Source organism: Mesoplodon bidens (genome assembly GCF_964165515.1).
Source record: "Mesoplodon bidens genome assembly, chromosome: 15".
Classification (NCBI taxonomy): domain Eukaryota; kingdom Metazoa; phylum Chordata; class Mammalia; order Artiodactyla; family Ziphiidae; genus Mesoplodon; species Mesoplodon bidens.
This window is the reverse complement of record NC_138171.1, coordinates 27,514,284-27,535,889: the sequence shown is the minus strand read 5'-3', so window position 1 is coordinate 27,535,889 and position 21,606 is coordinate 27,514,284. Positions and strand designations below refer to the sequence as shown.

Here is a 21,606-nt window from a genome sequence, read left to right as displayed (position 1 = left end):
GAAAAAGAATGACTCCAGGAAGAGAGTTGCCACTTTCAGTTGGGGAAGAATGCTTTTGGGGAAATATTCAGTGTTAGAGTTGCCTCTTAGGCGCCCAAGTGGAGATGCTGAGTAGGCAGTTGGATGTATGTGTCTGGAATTCGATGGAGGCTAGAGAAGTGAGTCTGGGAGGCATCTAGAGTTGGCATCTGAAGTCACAAGACCGGAAGGGAGCACAAATGTAGTGAGAATGGACAGAGAAAAAGAGAGGGCTCGGTCTGAGTCCTGGGGCGACCTGGGAGTAAAGGGAGAAGAGGAGAAACCAGGAAAGGAGAAGAGAAGTAGGTAGGAAGCAACACAAGAGAGTGGTTTGCTGGACACCAGTTTAGAAAGTGTGTCAAGGAGGGAGTGATCCGTTGTGTCAAATGCTGCAGACAGGCTGAGTAAGATGAGGACTGAGAGGTGACCGTGGGGATTAGCAAAACGGAGGTCACTGGTAGCGTTGACAAGGGCAGTTCCAGAGGAGAGGTGGAGAGGGTAAGCCTGACTGAACAGGCGGAAGGGAATGGGAAACAGTAGGCAAACCTCTCTAGAAGTTTTGCTGTAAAGTGAAGCAGAAACGGGAGGGTAGCTGGATGCTAAGTGGTCACTTTTTTTTAATAGGAGAAGTTAAACTATGTTGGTAAAGCGATGAGAATAATACAGAGGAAAGGGTGATGGAGAAAACGGGTATTGCCCGGGGAATTTCATAGAGAAAATGAGTGAGGACAGGATTCAGTGCACAATTGTAGGAATCGGTGTCAGTAGGCAGTTTACACATAGTCTCAGGAGGGAGGCATGTAGGTGGGTAAATGAAGTGATGTGAAATTGTGAGTTTACTGAGCCCCATGATTTTCCTCGTAGAATAGGAAGCAACGTCATTAGCCAAGAGTAAGGATGGAGAAGGAATTGATGGAGGTTTGCTGAGAGGAGAAATATGACATAATTCTTTAGCATGATAGGCTGGGCCAGCTGAGGGGAATTTGAAACCACGATGAGAAGAATGTGGAGAGAGCTACTTTTTCCCTTGCGATATTCGTTCCTCTAGGCGTTCGGTAGTCTGCGTCCGTTTCCTTGGAGACCAACACAGGCAGGAAAGCGGCAGGTCTCGCTGGGAAGTTTGAGTGGCCTTGGTTACCGCGCGACCCACGCTGAGACAAGGAAGTTGGAGAAGCCAAACAAATAGGCATCCCAAAAGATCGGGGCCCCAACGCCTCCGGACTCTTCTTCCATTCTCCCTAATGGCGCGCGTCTTTCCGAAATACGTAAAAGGCGTATGGAGGGGCGGTGGACCGCGCATGCGTGCGCCCAACCTATCTCTGGCTGGGTACTCGCCGGCTGTTGTCCCAAGGTCTTTTGACCCCGCCCTCCCCCCGCCCTATCTCCCTAGCCCCGCCTCCCCCTCGAGCTCTCCAGCTCCTGCTTGGCTTGTGTCCCCTAGTGGGTGAGGTTTAGGCTACGAGACCCCATGCCAGTTTCACGTTTGCTGCTTGCATCCCGTGGGTTGGGAATGATGGGAGTTCTTTCCCGCCCCAACACTTTCCAGACTCAACCATGCTGGGATTTGCTCCACAGTCCCCCAGTTCCAGGTTCTGGTGAGTCCAAGAGGGCTAGGGAAGGTATGTGGGTGGGGCTTGCTGACCCTGGGCTTGCAGTCAGCTTGCTCTCAACGCCCACGGCTGTGACTGTCCTGGGCAATAGAATCCAGAAACCTGAATTCCAGGCCCGGCTCTGTCATGCATTTGCTGTGGGACCCGGGGCGTGGCTCTGAAGCTCAGTTTTCTCACCACCTATCAGGATGTAAGGGTGTATTATGCTGCTCTCTTATTTATCTCTGATTGCTTTCCTGTTGGGTCTTCTCCATGCCTTCTGTTTCTCGCAGTTCTTAGCACCTCCCAGCCGATGTGCTTAGTAAATTCTGGCTGGCTGCTGACAAAGTGATAGCTAACACTTATGGAACACTTACCACATGCTTTACAAATATCATCTTTTGGAATTTTTGTACCAACCTGTGGAGGTAGCTTTTATAATTAGATCCAGTTTACAGATGAGAAAATTGAGGCTCGGAGAGGTAAATCCACTTGATCAAGGTTACAGATATCTGTAAGGGGGGAAGCTGGGATTTGAGCCCATGAGCTGTGTGACTGATTTGTGTTATGTCTGGTAGGATAATGTTCCACGGCAGCGGTCCAAGCAAAGAGCCAAGCCATCTACTCTGTCTCCAATCCCACGAACTGTCAACACTAAGAAAAGCAAAATGAAGAACTGGACTACCGTTCAGCCAGGTGGGCAGAGGCACTTGGGTGCTGGTGGAGTTGGTGACAGGATGGAGTGGATGCTCTTGGCCGTTGGTGACAACATTTATATCAGGGTAGGCTAACTGCTATAACAAACCATCCCCAGATATCAAGTGTTAATACAGAAACATATTTCTCATTTATGTCGAAGTACATTTGTGGATCTAGCGGGGAGGGAGTAATCTTTTTCACGTGATCATTCAGGGATCTAGGCTCCTTCACCTTGTGGCAATGACATTTTTTAAGGCCTTGAAGTCTTCTGCTGGGTACTTTTGCATCCTGCAGAGAGAGAAGAGAGAGAGCAAGAGTATGGATGATCCTGCCCTTTCTTTTTCAGGGCACAGACTTGAAGTGATACACATCACTTCTACTCATATTCCAGTGTCCATAACTCAGTCACATGCCTACCCTTAACCACAAGGGAAGATGGGAAATATAGTCCAACTATGTGTCCAAGAGGAAAAGAAAACAGGGTTTGGTGAACTTGGGATAATCTCTGCCACATCACTGTCATGCCTTCCAGGGGAGTTCTGAGGCCTTGGCTCAGGCAGACATGGGTTCAGACCTTCATTCTGCCATCTGCTGTCTTGGGAAAGTGAGAGAGATGAATGAGTTTTTGTTTTCTCATTTGTAAAATGAGGACACTAATCCTTACCTGATAGGATTGTTGTGAGAATTAAATGAGAAGATCTGTGTAAAGCATTGTTATTCAGACCCAACACTCCTTTTAATGACAAATATTACAAATATTTTGTAATATTCCTTTAGTATCCTGAAATAAACTTTATAGATAATATAACCTACATACATATATAATTTTTAAATATTAATTTAATGCCATAACTGTAAAGGAAATGGAAAGTTATTTATAGTTAAATAAAGTATATTTCAGTATGTAAATGCTCAGGATGGAGTCCACTAGAAGACATTAGAAAGTCTTCAGAAGCTTACTCATAGATGTGGAGTCATGGTGAACATAACAGTTGCAAATGCAGAGTGACACACGGTGGGAAATCAGGGACTCAAAATACCAAGAGGGATTTTTCATTGCAACTGTGATTTCCAAAGTGGTGCCCATCTCTTGGTAAAGTTCTAAACAAAAAAAGCACAATCTTCCCTTGATTGTAGCTGCTTTCTTGGAAAATTCAGCATTATAGTAAAACCCTGAAAAATATTCTTTGTGGCTATATGTAAAACAGAGTCAGGTTCTGGGATCAGATTGTTATAAATAGGGGTTTTACCTATGTCATATCTAGTAGGACTTAGGAGAGTAATGCAGGACAAGAGAATTCTATGTTCTATGGGGTTGTCCTGTTCTGGGGGATGTCTCGTGTCCCTGGCCCCCACCTACAGATGCCAGTTGGGCCCCCAGTGAGAGCCCACAGATCCCCCCCTGCCAATATATCTAAAACACCCCTGTTGAGAGTCATTGATATAAAGTGATGAGCACAAGACCTGGTGGTAGTGACTGAATTTTTGTCTTTGGTCCTAGACCCTATTCAAACAGCATCTACAAGGAAACTCTTGCCCTTTTCTTTCACTGGGGAAGCAGTGAGATACGTAACTGACACACCCACAACCAGAACAAGAGCAGTTACCATATACCAAGCACTTACTATGTGCTAGATACTGTTCTCAACACTTTACACCTATCACTTTATTTAATCTTCCCAACAACCCCATGAGGTGAGTGCTGTTGTTATCACCTCCTCTTACAGATGAGGAACCTGAGGCACAGACAGGTGTAACTCCCAAGGTCACAGGTAGGAGGGGCACATCCAGGCTGTGATATTTGGCAGTTTGGCTCCAGGACCCACAGTCAACTACTGGAGAAATGAAGTAAAAAATAAATATAAAATGTAAAACAGTAAAACTTTTAGAAAAAAACATAGGAGAGAAAAATCTTTGGGACTGATGGCCAAGTGAAGAGTTCTTTGACTTTACACAAACAGCTGGATCCATAAAAGAAAAATGAAATAAATGGACAAGTTGGACTTCATCAAAATTTAAGACTTTTGTTCTTTTAAAGACTCTGTTAAGAGTATGAAAAGACAAGCTACAGACTTGGAGAAAATGTTTGCAAACCACCTATCTGACAAAAGACTGCTTTGTAGAATATATTGGGAACCCTCAAAACTCAATAGAGGGCTTCCCTGGTGGCGCAGTGGTTGAGAATCTGCCTGCTAATGCAGGGTACACGGGTTCGAGCCCTGGTCTGGGGGGATCCCACATGCCGCGGAGCAACTGGGCCCATGAGCCACAGCTACTGAGCCTGCGCATCTGGAGCCTGTGCTCCAGCAACAAAAGAGGCCTCGATAGTGAGAGGCCTGCGCACCGCGATGAAGAGTGACCCCCAGCTTGCCACAACTAGAGAGAGCCCTCGCACAGAAGTGAAGAACCAACATAGCCAAAAATAAATAAATAAAACAAAATGTGGGTTAAAAAAAAAAACTCAATAGAAAAACAATTCAGTTAGAAAATGGGCAAAAGACATGAAGAGGATTTCACGCAAAGAGGAAATACACATGGTAAATAAGCACATGAAAAGATGTTCAACATCATTATCCATTAGGGCTATGCAAATTAAACCACAGTGAGGTGTCACTGCACACCTATCAGAATGGGTAAAATGAAAAATAGTAATAACACCAAATGTTGGCAACGAGGAGAAACTGGGTTATGCATACATTGCTTGTGGGAATGTGAAATGGAGCCGCCATTCTGGAAAAGAATATGGCAGTTTCCTATGAAACTAAACACACATTTCCCATAATGATCCAACAATTGCACTCTTGGGCATTTGTTCCAGAGAAGTGAAACTTATGGTCACACAAAAACCAGTGCAAAAGCATATCCAAAAGGATAAAATACCTAGGAATAAACCTACCTAAGGAGACAAAAGACTTGTGTGCAGAAAACTATAAGACACTGATGAAAGAAATTAAAGATGATACAAACAGATGGAGGGATATACCATGTTCTTGGATTGGAAGAATCAAAATTGTGAAAATGACTATACTACCCAAAGCAATCTACAGAGTCAGTGCCATCCCTGTCAAACTACCAAGGGCATTTTTCACAGAACTAGATCAAAAAATTTCACAATTTGTATGGAAACACAAAAGACCCCGAATAGCCAAAGCAATCTTGGGAAAGAAAAATGGAGGTGGAGGAATCAGGCTCCCAGACTTCAGACTATACTACAAAGCTACAGTAATCAAGACAGTATGGTACTGGCACAAAAACAGAAATAAGATCAATGGAACAGGACAGAAAGCCCAGAGATAAACCCACACACATATGGTCACCTTATCTTTGATAAAGGAGGCAAGAATATACAGTGGAGAAAAGACAGCCTCTTCAATAAGTGGTGCTGGGAAAACTGGACAGCTACATGTAAAAGAATGAAATTAGAACACTCCCTAACACCATACACAAAAATAAACTCAAAATGGATTAAAGACCTAAATATAAGGCCAGAAACTATCAAACTCTTAGAGGAAAACATAGGCAGAACACTCTATGACATAAATCACAGCAAGATCCTTTTTGACCCACCTCCTAGAGAAATGGAAATAAAAACAAAAATAAACACATGGGACCTAATGAAACTTCAAAGCTTTTGCACAACAAAGGAAACCATAAACAAGATGAAAGGACATCCCTCCAAATGGGAGAAAATATTTGCAAATGAAGCAACTGACAAAGGATTAATCTCCAAAATTTACAAGCAGCTTATGCAGCTCAATATCAAAAAAACAAACAACCCAATCCAAAAATGGGCAGAAGACCTAAATAGACATTTCTCCAAAGAAGATACACAGATTGCCAACAAACACATGAAAGGATGCTCAACATCACTAATCATTAGAGAAATACAAGTCAAAACTACAATGAGGTATCACCTCACGCCAGTCAGAATGGCCATCATCAAAAAATCTACAAACAATAAATGCTGGAGAAGGTGTGGAGAAAAGGGAACCCTCTTGCACTGTTGGGGGAAATGTAAATTGATACAGCCACTATGGAGAACAGTATGGAGGTTCCTTAAAAAACTAAAAATAGAACTACCATACGACCCAGCAATCCCACTACTGGGCATATACCCTGAAAAAAACGTAATTCAAAAAGAGTCATGTACCACAATGTTCATTGCAGCTCTATTTACAATAGCCAGGACATGGAAGCAACCTAAGTGTCCATCGACAGTTGAATGGATAAAGAAGATGTGGCACATATATACAATGGAATATTACTCAGCCATAAAAAGAAATGAAATTGAATTATTTGTAGTGAGATGGATGGGCCTAGAGTCTGTCATACAGAGTGAAGTAAGTCAGAAAGAGAAAAACAAATACCGTATGCTAACACATATATATGGAATCTATAAAAAAGATAAAAGTTCTGAAAAACCTAGGGGCAGGACAGGAATAAAGATGCAGACGTAGAAAATGGACTTGAGGACACTGGGAGGGGGAAGGGTAAGCTGGGACAAACTGAGAGAGTGGCATGGACATATGTACACTACCAAATGTAAAATAGATAGCTAGTGGGAAGCAGCCACATAACACAGGGAGAGCAGCTTGGTGCTTTGTGACCACCTAGAAGGGTGGGATAGGGAGGGTGGGAGGGAGGGAGACACAAGAGGGAAAAGATATGGGGATATATGTATATGTATAACTAATTCACTTTGTTATAAAGCAGAAACTAATACACCATTGTAAAGCAATTATACTCCAATAAAGATGTTAAAAAAAAAAAAGATGATGTGGTGTGTATACACACACAGACACACAGGAATACTACTCAGCCATAAAAAAGAATGAAATAATGCCATTTGCAGCAACATGGATGGGCCTAGAGATTACCAAACTAAGTGAAGTGAATCAGAAAGACAAATATCATATGATATCATTTATATGTGGAACCTAAAATATGATACAAATGAACTTATTTACAAAACAGAAACAGACTCACAGACATAGAAAATAAACTTATGGTTACCAAAGGGGAAAGGTGAGTGTAGAGATAAATTAGAAGTTTGGGATTAGCAGATACAAACTACTATATATAAAATAGATAAACAACAAGGTCCTACTGTATAACATAGGGAACTATATATAAACTTGTTGTTTATTACAACAATATCTTGTAATAAACTATAATGGAAAAGAATATGAAAAGTATATATATATATATATATATAACTGAATCACTTTGCTGTACACCAGAAACTAAGACAACTTGTAAGTCAACTGTTCTTCAATTTAAAAAAGTGAAAAAAAAAAAAAGTGCATGAGAGTTTCAGAGTAGCCTTATTCGTAATACCCCCAAACTGGAAACAATCCAGATGTCCTTTAATGAGTGAGTAGTTAAACAAACTATGGTGGGCTTCCCTGCTGGCGCAGTGGTTGGGAGTCCACGTGCCAATGCAGGGGACACAGGTTCGTGCCCCGCTCCGGGGAGATCCCACATGTCGCGGAGCGCCTGGGCCGGTGAGCCGTGGCCGCTGGGCCTGCGCATCTGGAGCCTGTGCTCCGCAACGGCAGAGGCCGCAGCGGTGAAAGGCCCGCGTACCGCAAACAAACAAACAAACAAACAAAAACTATGGTACATCCATTCCGTAGCATGTAGTACTGTTCAGCAAGAAAAAGGAAAGAACTTTTGATACATTCACTAACTTGGATGAATCTCCAGAGAATTATGCTGAGTGAAAAAAGCCAATCTCAGAAGTGACATACTGTATGATTCCATTTGTATAACCATCTGGGAATGACAGAATTTGTAGAAATGGAGAACAGATTAGTGATTGACAGAGATAGGGGGAGCATGGAAGGGGAGGGAAGTGGGTGTGGCAATAAAAGGCAGCACGAGCGATCCTTGTGGTTGTGGAAATGTTCAGTCTTTCAATGTCCTGGTTGTGATATTGTACTTAGTTTTGCAAGATGTTACGGTCGGGAAAAATTGGGTTAAGGGAACATAGGATTTCTCTGCATTATTTCTTAAGTAAATGTAATCTGAATTTATTTAAAAATAAAAAGTTTAATTACAAAAAAGATAAATCACGGCTACCACCATTAATGAAAAGAAATACTCCTTATTAAAGCGACAAATCTTCCTAAGTATTTAAGTTCAGCTTACAAATGTTATAATTTTTAAAAACCCTTGTGAAGGGGGTTTTGGAAGTTGGTTAATTAAATTCTCCTAAATCGTTTAAGCCACCTTTAAAATTTAATATATTCACTTTCATTTTCAAAAAGCTCACTTGTTCTGATTAACAAAACCATTGGGTATTTAATGTAATTCTTGTATATCTAATAAATAAACTTCTAAATATGGATAATCTTATGTTCATTTAAAAGTTGTGGTAATTTATACACATTTAATAAGAGTGTATTAAACCTTTCAACTTAAAACAAATCTAAATCAAAATCTCATTTACACATTTTAAATTAGAACCACAAAATTAATCTATTAATCACTCCATCTCTCAAACAATACAATTAAATACCAGATACGTACAGATAATTCATAACTTTAACACAAAATTACTCTAATTTTACTTTGTCACTTCAACACTTAATACTAAATTAAGGATATTGATCCATAAAAGAAATAATATTTTTCAAACATGAACTGGGTTGCACCTCCAACAGAGATGTTGGCAAGGGCTGACAAGGCAGCAGCAGCGTTTGTGATGATGATCTGTGTGATTTGCATCATAACTGCGCAGGACGCGTGGAGAGGAAGCAGGGATTCTCAGAACATGCCCTCCGAATGCCTTCTTCTGATCTGAATTATTTTCGTGTACTTCTCATCCGGCAGGACCACAGCTTTTACAGGTGTTCCGGAGACAGCTGGTTAGCATTTTGCACGGCTCCTGTGCCTTTATCTGATGCTGTGGTCCTGATCCCAATTCTCAGGTCATTGGTAATAACAGTGACAACTAGTAATTTATATTTAGCACTGAATATGGGTTAGGCACTATTCCAAATACTTTATAGTAACTTCTTATTTAATTTCACTACAACTCTGTGAGGTAGGCACGATGATTATTTCTGTTTTACAGATGGGAAAGCTGAGGGACAGAGAGGTCATGTGACCTGCCCAAGGTCATATAGCTAGTAGAAGACAGAATCCAGATTCAAACCCAGGCTGTCTGGTTCATTAGTTGTTGCTATTAACCCCTACCCCTTCTGAGCTTGCCCCCGGCCAGCTTGGTGGGAGAGATTGGGGATGTCTGGCCATCTCCTGCTGCTACCCCTCTCCTCCCCTCTGTTTAACCCCACAGTCACTGTGGTATGTGGAAGTCTCCTGGGCTTCTCTGTCCTTTATAACAAAGCTCAGAGTGGGGCCTGGGAGCTAACTGATGGATGTGAGCTTCATTCCTCAGTCTCACTGTCGTACATTATAAGGACATGAGTGGATGGCATTGGGGTCTCTCATGGCTGGTGCATTCCCTGGGACCTGACTCCAGACCTGCCTCTACCCTCACACTCTCTCTGTCCTTTCCTATACCCTAGGGTTGCAATCCAAGCCCACCTTGTGGATGACAAGCCAGCCGAGGGATCCACTAGAACTGCGCAGAGGAAAGTTGGACCCAGGGAAGACACAGAGCAAAATCCAACTAATGAGAGTATGACGAGCATCTTTCCACAGGCACCAGGGCCCAGGGCAGGGGGCGGGGGATGACGATAGCAAACACGCACTGAGCACTTCATGGGTGCCTGACTTGACCCCTCCTCCTCACAGCAACCCCGTGGGCACGCTTATCATCATCCCTCTTCTATAGATGGGGAAACCGAGGTGCAGGGGGATGACACAGACCACGCAGCTAGAAAATGCAGTACCAGGGGTCAAAGCCAGTTAGGCAAACAGCAGTTTGCCTTTGTTTTTGTATTTTTTGGCCGCGCTACAAGGCATGTGGGATCTTAGTTCCCTGACCAGGGATCGAACCTGCGCCCCCTGCATTGGGAGCACAGAGTCTTAACCACTGGACCACTAGGGAAGTCCCTTGCCTTTGTGTTTAAGACTCAGGAAAATGATCAGAATCACTTTTTTTTTTTAACATTAATGACTACAATGCATTAAAACATGAAATATATGAACATCTATAAAAGAACAAATAAAACCAACTTGCTGTTCACCTTTGGAGGATCACAGGGAAACAAATCACTAATTTTTTTTTTTTTACTTAAAACTATAGAAATTTATTGTCTCACAGTTCTGGAGGCCGGAAGTCCAAGATCAAGGTGTTGGCAGGACTATGCTCCCTCTGAGCAGAATCACTTTTTATTTTACTGCATTAGGAACACAATTTAGTGGCTTGTTCATTTTAAAATTTCCAGTAAATTAGCCTTTCATGGAATACAGTGCATCTTAAAGCAAGGCTTAGGAGCTTACTATTGAAAAATTTCACATCAACTAATAGAACTTTTGAAAATTGATTTTCTTACCATCCATTTTTTTTTATGGCTTCTGAACATTATTTCAAAGTATTTGAAATGACTAGAAGAAGAGGGGGCTTTTGTGTCCATAGGAGAAAGTAAAATACCAAATACTATAAATACTACAAAATACTATAGAAGAATTCTTAACTTCTTCAGGAAAGTTTTTAATATGATGAGTCAATGAACAATGACTGTTATATAAAGGAATAGGGAAAAATGTATTTGCCTTGAAACCTTTTTTTTCCTTTAGCCTTCAATTTTGCAAAAATGGTTTAGAGGCAGCCCTGCATTTGTAAAGTAGGAACTCATATTTCTGATGTTATTTTTATCCTGACTTTAGAAGGGTTTATGTGTTTTTGTTTGAAACATGAACTTGGACAATTGGCTGTAAAAGTTGTGCTCCTAACGAGTTCCTAATACTGTCTCTTGTAATCATTCATTTGTTTAGTCAACAAATATTTGAGCACCTACTATGTGCCAGACCCTGTTCTAGGTGTGGGGATTCACCAGTGATGTGGCCTCTGACCTTAGGGAGCTCACATTCTACTCGGGGAGACAGACAATAAGTAAGACAGATAAAAATGTAATATGTGTAGTGAGGGTAAGAGCTATGAAGAAGTGTAAAATAAGGTTAGGGGCTAAAGAGGCACAGAGGGTGGAGTAGCCATGACTGTTTTAGGAGGGTGGTCAGGGAAGGCTGCTAAGGTGGTGACATTTGAGGAGGAATGTTCCAGGCTGAGGAACTGGAAGTGCAAAGGCCCTGAGGTTGGTGTGAGGTCAGTGATGGGCCAGGTGATGAGGAAGAAAGATGGTGGGCTGTGGGGGGAAGGAGATAGCTTGTATACAGCCCTGTAGTCCATGATTAGGCTTTGTGTTTGTATAGAGTAAGGCAGGAAGACCCTGGAGGATTCTGAGTAGAGTGGGGATATGATCTGACTTAGATTTTCACAGGAGTCCTTGGGCTGCTGCTGCTGTGTGCAGAACGGGCTGTGGGGACAAGGGGGAAACAGAGCAAGGGAGCAGAAGTGACTCAGTTGGTTTGTTCTTGGATATGAAGTAGGATCCTGACTCTGCCCCTCAGCCTTAGGACAGTCACTTATTCGATCAACAACTCCTGAGAGAATGCCTATGATATGCCAGGCACCAAGCCGGGTGTTGGGGACACAGCCATGAACACGGCCCTTAGAATTGGTGCTATGATGGAGGTTATACTTTAGTGGGGAGACACATAATAAATGAATTAAAACCCCCAAAGAATAGTACTCATCAGTTTATTCAACCCATACTTATGGAGCTCCAGGCACTGTCCTGTGTGCTGGAGATACCTATAGCTGTGATAAAACAACCAAAGCCCCTGCCCTCCTGGCTGTAAAATTCTAGTTGAGTAGACAGACACGAAACAAGATAATAAGAAAAACGTTATGTTTGGTAGTGATGAGTCCTAGGAGAAAAATAAATTGGGAAAAGGGGAGAGATAATTACAAACTGTAATTATGTAATTACAAATTGGGTAAGGGTCAGGACCGACACAAAGCAGGGTTTCTACCCTAGAGCTGGTAGTCAGGGAAGATCCATTTCTAGAGCAGAGGTCATTAATTCTACACTTTATCAGAATCACCTGGGAGTGGGGCTCAGTGGGCCCGAGACTCAGAGACTGGCATTTTTCACAAGATGCTTCTGGTCCCTGTGGGCCATATTTGGAGATGTTTTGGTCTGGAGATGTGAAGGCAAGATGGTGGAGTGGCTAAGAGCCCAGACTTCAAGGACAACGGCTCTGCGATGTGTGACCTTGGGTAAGGTACTGCATCCCTCTGACCCTCAAGTTCTGCTTCTCTAAAGTGGGGATAATAATAGTCCCAAGTGGGCTTCCCTGGTGGCGCAGTGGTTGAGAGTCCGCCTGCCGACGCAGGGGACACGGGTTCGTGCCCTTGTCCGGGGAGATCCCACATGCAGTGGAGCAGCTGGGCCCGTGAGCCATGGCCGCTGAGCCTGCGCGTCCGGAGCCTGTGCTCCGCAACGGGAGAGGCCACAACAGTGAGAGGCCCGCGTACTGCAAAAAACAAAAACAAAAACAAAAACAAAAATAATAGTCCCAACTGAGGTAGTGCGTGGGAAGTGCTTAGCATACTTTAGAGTTCATAATAAGTACTCTATGCATTTGCACTATTACTCATTATTGTGTGAGGAATATGGCAGCTGAGGGCTAGGAAGAGGTAGTTTCTAGCAAAGGACAGAGAAATGAAGAACAGAAGGAATAAAGAAGAGAGCATATAGTCTGGCAGAGGTGGAGGGTGAGAACCGGTGAGAATGGTGACTAGTCACTGAGTGTGTGAGGCGCGCCACTAAGTGGCTTGATTGTGAATATTACCTCATCTGTTTTTTATAGCAGCAGCTCTCTGAAGCCGGTATTAGTTTCCTAACATACGGAATGAGTATAGCAGGGTTCTGGGAGGCTGACTAACTTGCCCAGGTTCCCTTAGGTGGGAAGTGGCAGAGCTGGCATTTGAACCAAGGTGTGTCGAGGCCTAACATCCAAGTGTTTATTTTTTTGCGGTACGCGGGCCTCTCACTGTTGTGGCCTCTCCTGTTGCAGAGCACAGGCTCCGGACGCACAGGCTCAGCAGCCATGGCTCACGGGCCCAGCCGCTCTGCGGCACGTGGGATTCTCCCGGACCGGGGCACGGACCCGCGTCCCCTGCATCGGCAGGCGGACTCTCAACCACTGCGCCACCAGGGAAGCCCACATCCAAGTCTTGATCCCTGTGAGGTTCAGCCCACCTTGCAACTTTAGGCCCACTCAGTTCCTCATCTTAGTGTAGTGGAAAGATAGACATTGGGGAGTCAGAAGTCTGCCTTTCGAGTCCGGTGCCACTACTTCCTGTCTGTGCAACTTTGGGGCAGTCATGTAACCTGCCTGAACATCCACCTATCAGTAAATTAGAGCTGGGGAACATAGGGTTGTTGGAGGGTAAGCTGATACCCTGAGCCGCCTGCTGAGTGAGGCGCCCTCAGCAGTTGTTCTTGTTATTATTATTGTAGGTTATGTGTACCTGCTTGGGGGCCCTTAGGCAAGTCCCTTAATCCCTTAGAGGCTCATTGTTTTCCCAGGGGCTTTTGTATGAAACAGTCCTCACCCAGCTCAGCTGCCTGATGAGAAATGGTAGCGATTATCATCCACTCTGCCTCTCCTGCTTCTTCTCCAGACAAGGCCCGTCTCCTCGGCCATCTTCTTTCCTACTTGGGCGTTTTCTATTATTGCTAGTACTATATAGTTCATCGAGTCTAAGAAGCCATTGATAATAAGGCGTACCTTTATCTTAATTACCCACTAATAAAATATTTGTCAATTAGACTGTAACACGCCACCAGCTGTAAGATATATCCCCACCTCAGAGTGTAAAATTATGGGAAAATGGGTGTTTCAGAAAGGATGAAATAATTCAAGGTGCTCTGACCCGCAGACAATGGGGAACCGCCGCCCAGCTCGGGTGGCATTTACCAGTCGAGGCCACAAGGGGGCGGATGGCGGCGGGAGGGAAGTGGTCCCTAGGCTCCCGGAGGTTCCGGCCAGCTCCGCGCATCACGGAGCCCCCCTTCCCTGTTCCTCCGCTTGCAGACGATGCTCAGGAACCGGCAAGCCGCGCACCAGGAGCTCTGCGATCACGAGGACTTCCTCACCAAGCTCTGTGGGCAACTGATCAAGACCATCCAGGACACGGACGACAGCTCGGCCCTGAAAGTGCGGGGGATGCTGCAGCAGGAGGACGTCTTCATGGTGAGCCCCCACCGTGGCCCCGCAGCCCTGCCTCTGCCCTGCGTTGCGGTCCAGCCCGCGACGCCGCCCTCCTGAGCGCTTGGGCGCCCTCTCCTGCTTTCTCCCGGCCTCTCCCGGCCCGTTGCGCAAGCTGCCTCCTCCATGTGGAGGATACATCTCTTACACACTCCGCCGCCCCCCGCCCACCTACCTGGGCTTTGGAATCAGACTGGGGGTGTGGGGGGCGTGGGGACTCATCCCCATCAGCACTTATTAGCTGGAAGACTTTGAGTTAACCTCTGAGCCCTGAAAAACGGGCACAACAGCACCCACCCCGAAGAGTTGTGCCTGGCACACAGTATGTGTGGGGTTGGGTTTGGAGACTCCTCTGAGGAAGTGCTGAGTCCTCTGACAGTCCGTGCTTTGGCCGCACCAGTGGAGGCTTGGGGTGAGCTGACCCCCCTCCCCGCACCCCCCCCCCCCAGACCATCGCTGACATCTTGGAGTACTCAAACAAGAAGAAGCTGCACCAGATGAAGTGTGAGCTTCAGGAATGGGAGGAGAAGGAGGAATCCAAGATACACAGTAAGAATCCCTGGGGCTGACTCCCTGACCCTCACCTGGCCCTCTGGGCAGGTCAGCTGCTGGGCATTCCCCTTGCACCTCCCTTTCAGAAACCATCAGGCCCATCACCTCCCTTCTGAGGCCGATGGGACTGCTAAGATGCACAGCTGACAGCTTACTTCTCAAGCACTTAGTGCTTGCAGGCCCTACGTGCTTTGTTTTTATGGGCTCACTCTCCATCATTCCGACTACCTGTAAGGCAGGGAAGTTTTTCTTTTCTCCCATTTTACAGATGAGGCAACTGAGGGTAAGGGAAGTGAAGTAGCCTGTTGAAGGTTACACAGCTAGGAGCCAGCATCCAATCTCAGCCTCCCTCTTTCTTGCCAGGGTCCCTCTGGGAGTCAGTGGCTGGAACAGGTCACTGGCCACAGACCTGCTGAGCCTGTGGTTTCTTTCCCCTGAGCAGACTAGAAGCCTTCTGAGGGGAGGGGCGGTGTGTCAGGCAGCCTTAGATGCTGGGGATCCCCTCCATGGAGGGTGGCAGGATAGACTGTCTTACTCCTGCCCTGGTCATGTCTTGGGAGCCAGTGTTGCCCCATTTCACTGGGCTCATTGCTTTGGGAGCGTGTGTATGAGGGGACTGAGGTCCAGAGAGGGAGGGTCTTGGTGAGGGTCATGCAGTGGCAGTGGCAGAGCCGGGGCTTGCCAAGGGATTTTGCACTGGGATAGTTTCTTTCCTACCCAGCATTGCCTCTTCTCCTGTGAAGGCAGAGAGCTCTCTAGGGGCTTAACTGTCCACCACCTCCTAGCCTTGTGTGAACTTGCTTCAGCCCAGACCCCAATTCATTGGTCAAGGAGAGCTTTGCCTCTTGGGTCTCCCCAGAGGGGTTCTTGAGGGAGGGTCCTGCCTTCTGTCCCTCCTGATCTCTTCAGACCTGGAGCAGCAGGTGGAACAGCTGGATGCCAAGATCGAGAAGGTCCATAAGAAAGTGAGCTTCATGAGCACTTACATGGACCGTGAGTATCCCATCAAGTCGGTCCAGGTTGCCAACCTTGTGCACCAGCTGCAGCAGGTGAAGGACAGCCAGCAGGTAGGTGAGCCCATGGCCTTGCCTCACCAGACCATGTGGGAGGCAAGGCTGGTGACCAACACCCTCCTGCTGACCCCCAGGATGAGCTGGATGACCTCAGTGAGATGTGCAGAACGGTCCTGGCATCTATGTCCAACCAGATTCAGAATAAGAAGAAAAACCTACTGAGGTCTCTGGTGGTGGTGAGTAGCCAGCCACTGTGGCAGGTATCCAGGTCCTGCCCCCAGCCCTGCTTTTTTCCCTGTCCTCCGCCTCCAGGTCCCCCCCACACCCACCATGCTACCCAGTGCATGGTAGCCCCTGGGGCCAGACTTGGGGGCCAGACCTCTCCTTCCTCTGCAGAAAATCCAGCATGCTCATCAGGAAGCGCTCCTGCAGAAGACTTGGAATAGCCAGGTCATACTGAAATACATGGACAAGTTCCGAGAAGTGAGTGGGCAGCAAAGGTGGTCGTCACCCCTGTGCTAGAGCAGGAGGGTGGGTGGTCCCCAGGACCTGTGGGAGTCAGGCTTGTCCTGATCTGGCGCTCATCAGGTCTCTGACTCTGGTGTTAGCCTTCCTCCTTGGCAGTGCCATTAATGCCACTTGTCATTCATCTGAGAAGGGGATTTGTTCTGGCCTAGGGTTTGCCTCATTAACCAACACCACCAGCCATGACCCATCAGCAACATCACCAAGCATCACCACACGACTGTCACTTTAATTTCACTACCCAACCCCGGTCTTCACCTCTTTAATTCTTGTCATTGACCATCACTCATGACCAGTGTTAATGAAGTCCACCATCACCATCCTCTCGCGGTAATTTCCGTTATCTTGCACCTTCATCAGTTATCCGAGTGAATGGCCTTCATCGTCTCCACCAGCCCCCATTAATTCTCACTGTCAAGCGCTGCCACCCATTTGCAACCTGTCTCCATTCTCCACGATCCCCTCACCCTTTCCAGCACCATCAAACATCGTCGGTAACTTGTGAGCCAGCCCTGCCCTGCACAGCGAGGACCCCCCTCTGGAGTCCAGAAGTCCCAGTGACAGAAGTGACAAAGCCCAGGCCATTTCTGTAGATGAATGAGGAATAATCCTTGTTCATTTTGCCCTTTTCTCCCTTTGGTTGGAGAATGTTTCGTTTCTCACTTTCCCCTGCTCTCCTCAGTTTATAGACCGTTTTGAGGAGGAAATACCCATATTAAGGGCTGAGATGGAACAGCTCCAGTTGCAGATATTGGAACCCTGAGAGATTGTATTTGCGGACATTCTGCTTCGGAGATCCAAGTATGTGATCCTTGTGTAGCTACCTCTTAAACTAGCCATGCTCTGGACTCGAAGAAGCTCTCTGTTCTCGGGGAAGGCAGCCTGGTGGAGAAGGCAGGAGGCTGGGTTTTTGCCTTGGCTCTGCCACTGACTGTGTAGCAGATGTGACCTTTCCCATCTTTGGGCCTTAGTGTCCCATCTCTGCACAGCAGGCTGAGTTAGGTAATCTCTCTGGACGCTTCCAATTCCAGATTCCATGTTTCAACCAAGTGGGTGCGCCCCTAAGCTCTTGGGGTGTTCAGGAAGACAGTGTTGAGTGGGGTGGTCGGCTCCAGAGAAGAATGGCCTGGAAGGCACACTGCAGGGAGAGAAGGGTATTCTCTCTGTGGGGCCGAATTCTGGGGCCCAAAGGAAGGACTTCCCTCCTTCCAAAACCAGTTCTCTGCCTGCCCTCCCTTGGGTCAGGCCCTCTGGGTCTGAGGGTGAGGATCCCACCAGGCCACGCCTCTCTATGTGGGGCAGATCTTACCATCTGCAAATTATTTTTCTTCTTCTTAGCTTCTATGTCTATCTCCTTCTCTTCCTCTCCCTTTCCTTCCTCCTCCTCTACCTCCTATTCTTCATTCTCCTCTTATTTTCCTTAAAAAGTACTGTCAAATTTATGATGTGCCTATGGAGCGCCAGGCACGGTGAGCGCAAGCAACCCTTGGCTCTGCCACCATGGAGCCAAGGAGGGGACCAGACATTAATGGATAACGAGCCACCGACAAATGTCCCGTGGCAACTGACCCCAGAGCTGCTGAAGCAGGTATGGATGTGGCGCTGGCAGAGCGTAGCCCGGACAGGGAGGAGGCTGGAGGGTCAAGAGAGGTTCCCCTGAGAATGTGACAGTTTAAACCAAGGTCTGAAGGATGATGCATAGAAGTTCACTGGGCAAAAGGGGCTGAAGGGAGAACTGAAGGAAGAACATTTCCAGGTGGCGGTGCTGGCATCTTGGGGGTGTGGTGAGTAGGCACCGTTGTCCTTATCTGAGCTCTGAACACATTGAAATAAGACCGAAAGGGGCAAGGCAGGCATGGGCCAGACTCTCACTTTTATTCTGATAAAGTGGATTTTAGAGAATGTATCAACAGCTTCTATCTCCAGATATGTTGGCTTCTGAATACTGAACCCAGAATCAGGCAGATCGAGCTCCTTGGTCAGCTGTGTGGGGGCAGAGGAGAGTGTAGTCCTTGCAGGCGGCTCGTTGCTGGGAGAGAACAGGGCAGGGCCACCCATGCCCCATCCTATTCTCCAGACTCACTGCTCAGCTCGTTGTACCCCTTTCCAGGGCCAGAGTGAGTAGAGAGGCCGGGGCAGTATGCCTGCCGAGGCCCTTCCACGGGCAGGGAGACACCAGGAATGGGAGAAGCGTTCTCCTCCTAAAAAGTGGGAATGGCGCATCCCTAGGCAGAGCTTCTCCAGCCAGAATGTGCACAGGAATCACCTAGAGATCTCGTTACACAGCAGATGCTGAACCGGTAGGTCTGGAGTGGGGCTCGGGAGTCAGCATTTCTACGAAGCTCCTGGGTGAGGCTGATGCTGCCAGTTTTTGGATCACAAGCCGAGCAGTGAGGCTGTGCAGGATGTGTGGTAGGAGGGAACTTGGCGTTTACCAGGAGCTGAATGAAGCTGGAATGCAGAGGGATGGGGAGAGTAACGGGGTAGGAACCCCCGTGCAGGGCTCGGTAGACCCAGGGAAGAGTTTGGTACTTGACCCTGAAAGCAAAGAAATTGTAAGCTGAGTGGTGACATCAGATTTGCATTCCAAGAAAAGTCACTTTGAAAAGAGGGTGGAGAAGATATTGGAGAGGGGCCAGAGGAGGTGCTGGGAGTCTGGTTGGGTGTGACGGCAGTCGTGTGTGTAGGGGGTGGCTTGGCCACGGTGGTAGCAGAAGAGAGAGGAGAGATGGATGGAGTGGAGAAGTATTGAAGAAGGTAAATCCGTAGGCCTTGGTGATATTTGGATGTGGAAAGTCAAGGACACGGAGGTGTCAAGAATGACCCCTGGGATTCTGGCTTTTGTAACAGGGTGGGTAGTGGTGCCAGATCCAGAGAGAGGGAAGGCTGGGGCCCGGGGGTGAAGGATGCTTACGCAGGTCAGTCAGCAGTTGACTGGGACACTGAGTTTAATTTACAGAGACCTCAGCGTGGAGCTGTCAGGTAGGCAGTTGGGGGTATGAGTGTAGGTATCAGAAGACAGATATTGACTGGAGATGGAAATTTGGGCATTGCCAGTACAGAGATGGATTTATTTTTTTTACAATTATTTTGAACAATTTCAAATATACAGAAAAGTCGAGAGAGTATTATAATGAATACCCAGTTACCCATCTAGATTTAGAAATAGTTATATTTTTTGCCATATTGGCTTCATCTTCATTTCTTCCTTTTTCTTTCTTCTGAAATGTTGTAAATTGCAGACATCCTGACATTTCATGTCTAAATCCTTCAGCGTGCGTCAGTGTGTACCATGAGAGTGGGTGAGAGAATTGGGAGGGAGAATGTAATCCTGGAACCTTGTAAATGTTCGTGCTGGTCACTGAGATGGGAAAATAGTGCAGATGGGAACCCACTGCTCATGCTACTTTTATGGAAAGGATAATGCCTGTTATTTACTGAGCACTTATTACACGCTGGCACGGTTTCATTTAATCTTCCCATCGGTGACTGAAGGTGGACCCTCCCCACTTGACAGATGAGGAAACGAGGCTCGCCTGGGGTCTGTCACATAGTGAGTGCTTGTTACATAAGTGCCCAGTGAAGTCCAGAGGCTCAGAGGGGAGAAGCAGTTTGCTCAAGGTGACACAGAGTTAGGCTTCCAAACCAGTCATCCTGACTCCAGAGAGCGTGCCCGTCCTGAGGGTCCCCAGCACTTCAGAGCTGAGCTCTTGTTTCCTCTTGGCCTCAGAGCTCTGTGGGGCAACATGAGTCGTGCCAAACCAGTTCCTTTTCCATTTTGATGTGTGTGTGTGCGTGTGTGTGTGTGTGTGTGTTTGCTGTAAGGTCACAGGTTGTGTTTTGGGCTCCCCAAGCGAGTACCAATGTTCTAAAGATCAGGACTCCTCTGAGGCCGTGCTCCCCTACCTGCAGCTCTGGCGCCCCTGCTTGGTGTCTCACACCCCTCTTTGCTGTTTCCTACCAGGTGCACCCCTGACATGGACATCAACCTCAACATCCCTGTGGAAGAGCTGCTACCCTTCTAGATGGCGGGGCCATGGGCCACCCCTCCCTCCCTGGTCTCTTCCCCACACCCAGAGCCTTGAGTTCTCTCCTTCCAAGACCACGTCCCCATCCAGACCCTGGTCTGCAGTTCCTTCCTTCCTCATACTCCCTCCCTCCCTCCTTTCCTTCCTGATGTTCTTCCTTTTTTCTTTCCCCTTCCTGCGTCCCCCTCTCCCTCCATTCTTTTGGTTGGTGCTGCTACTTGAGCCAGGTAGGAATTCCTAGTCAAGTCCTTTTTACCAATAAAGCTGGGTTTGCCTTGGCTCTTTGCCAGTGCCTGGGGCTTCCTGAGAAGCCTAGGTAGGAATGGATTTTGTCTTAAGATTAAGGGTGGGCAACTGTACTGCCTGCATCTGGGGCTCCAAACTTCTTGAGAAGTGCTGGAGCGCCGCCCCCTGCCCGAGTCTCCATGGTTCTGTGGCTCCGGGCCACCCCCTCCCTGGTGCTGTGCGACTCCGGTTTCCCATCTGGTTTGTGCCCAGACCTGTTGAGGCCAGTTCCGGGGTGGAGGGGGGATTCCTTGAGTTTGATACACCTGGGAACTTGCTGGACCTTCACTGCTGCTGGCCACCTCTTTTCCAGTCCAGCCGTCTGTCTGTCCACCGCTTCTACCCCAACGGTGTATGGACGTGAACACCAACTCATCCTAAGGCGCCTAGTCAGGCACTGTTCCCTGCCACATACTGTTTCATGGTGGACTTAAGAGGGGCGCTGCCTGGACCCCCCTCAAGCAAGGGCTTTTGCTCCGGTTACCGGGAGGGCCACTGGCAGGTGGCCTCCAGCTGCCAGTGCCTTGGGGCTTTGCCTTGGCTGCAGAGAGCCGGGCCTCTTCCCACCTTCCATGATGCTTAATGTGCCAACACCAAAGGCTGTTCTGGCTCCAGGGCTGCTTGGAGGGTTGGCTGAAACTGCCCCTG

At 47.1% G+C, this 21,606-nt stretch overlaps 1 protein-coding gene across 2 annotated transcripts; it reads left to right on the top strand.

Moving 5' to 3' along the window:
- Positions 1-1,413: 1,413 nt before the first annotated feature.
- On the top strand, positions 1,414-20,951 carry LOC308629478 (uncharacterized protein C20orf96). Of its 2 annotated transcripts, XM_081257391.1 has the most exons (10): positions 1,414-1,613; positions 2,186-2,303; positions 9,839-9,951; positions 14,382-14,540; positions 15,005-15,104; positions 16,017-16,174; positions 16,255-16,356; positions 16,517-16,603; positions 17,328-17,446; positions 20,610-20,951. In XM_081257391.1, the coding sequence occupies exons 2-9, from the start codon at positions 2,276-2,278 to the stop codon at positions 17,406-17,408; spliced, it is 828 nt and encodes a 275-aa protein (XP_081113517.1). In that variant the 5' UTR covers positions 1,414-1,613; positions 2,186-2,275; the 3' UTR covers positions 17,409-17,446; positions 20,610-20,951. The 2 variants fall into 2 exon arrangements, with proteins under 2 accessions (XP_081113517.1, XP_081113516.1); XM_081257390.1 differs by lacking the exon at positions 2,186-2,303.
- Positions 20,952-21,606: the final 655 nt, after the last annotated feature.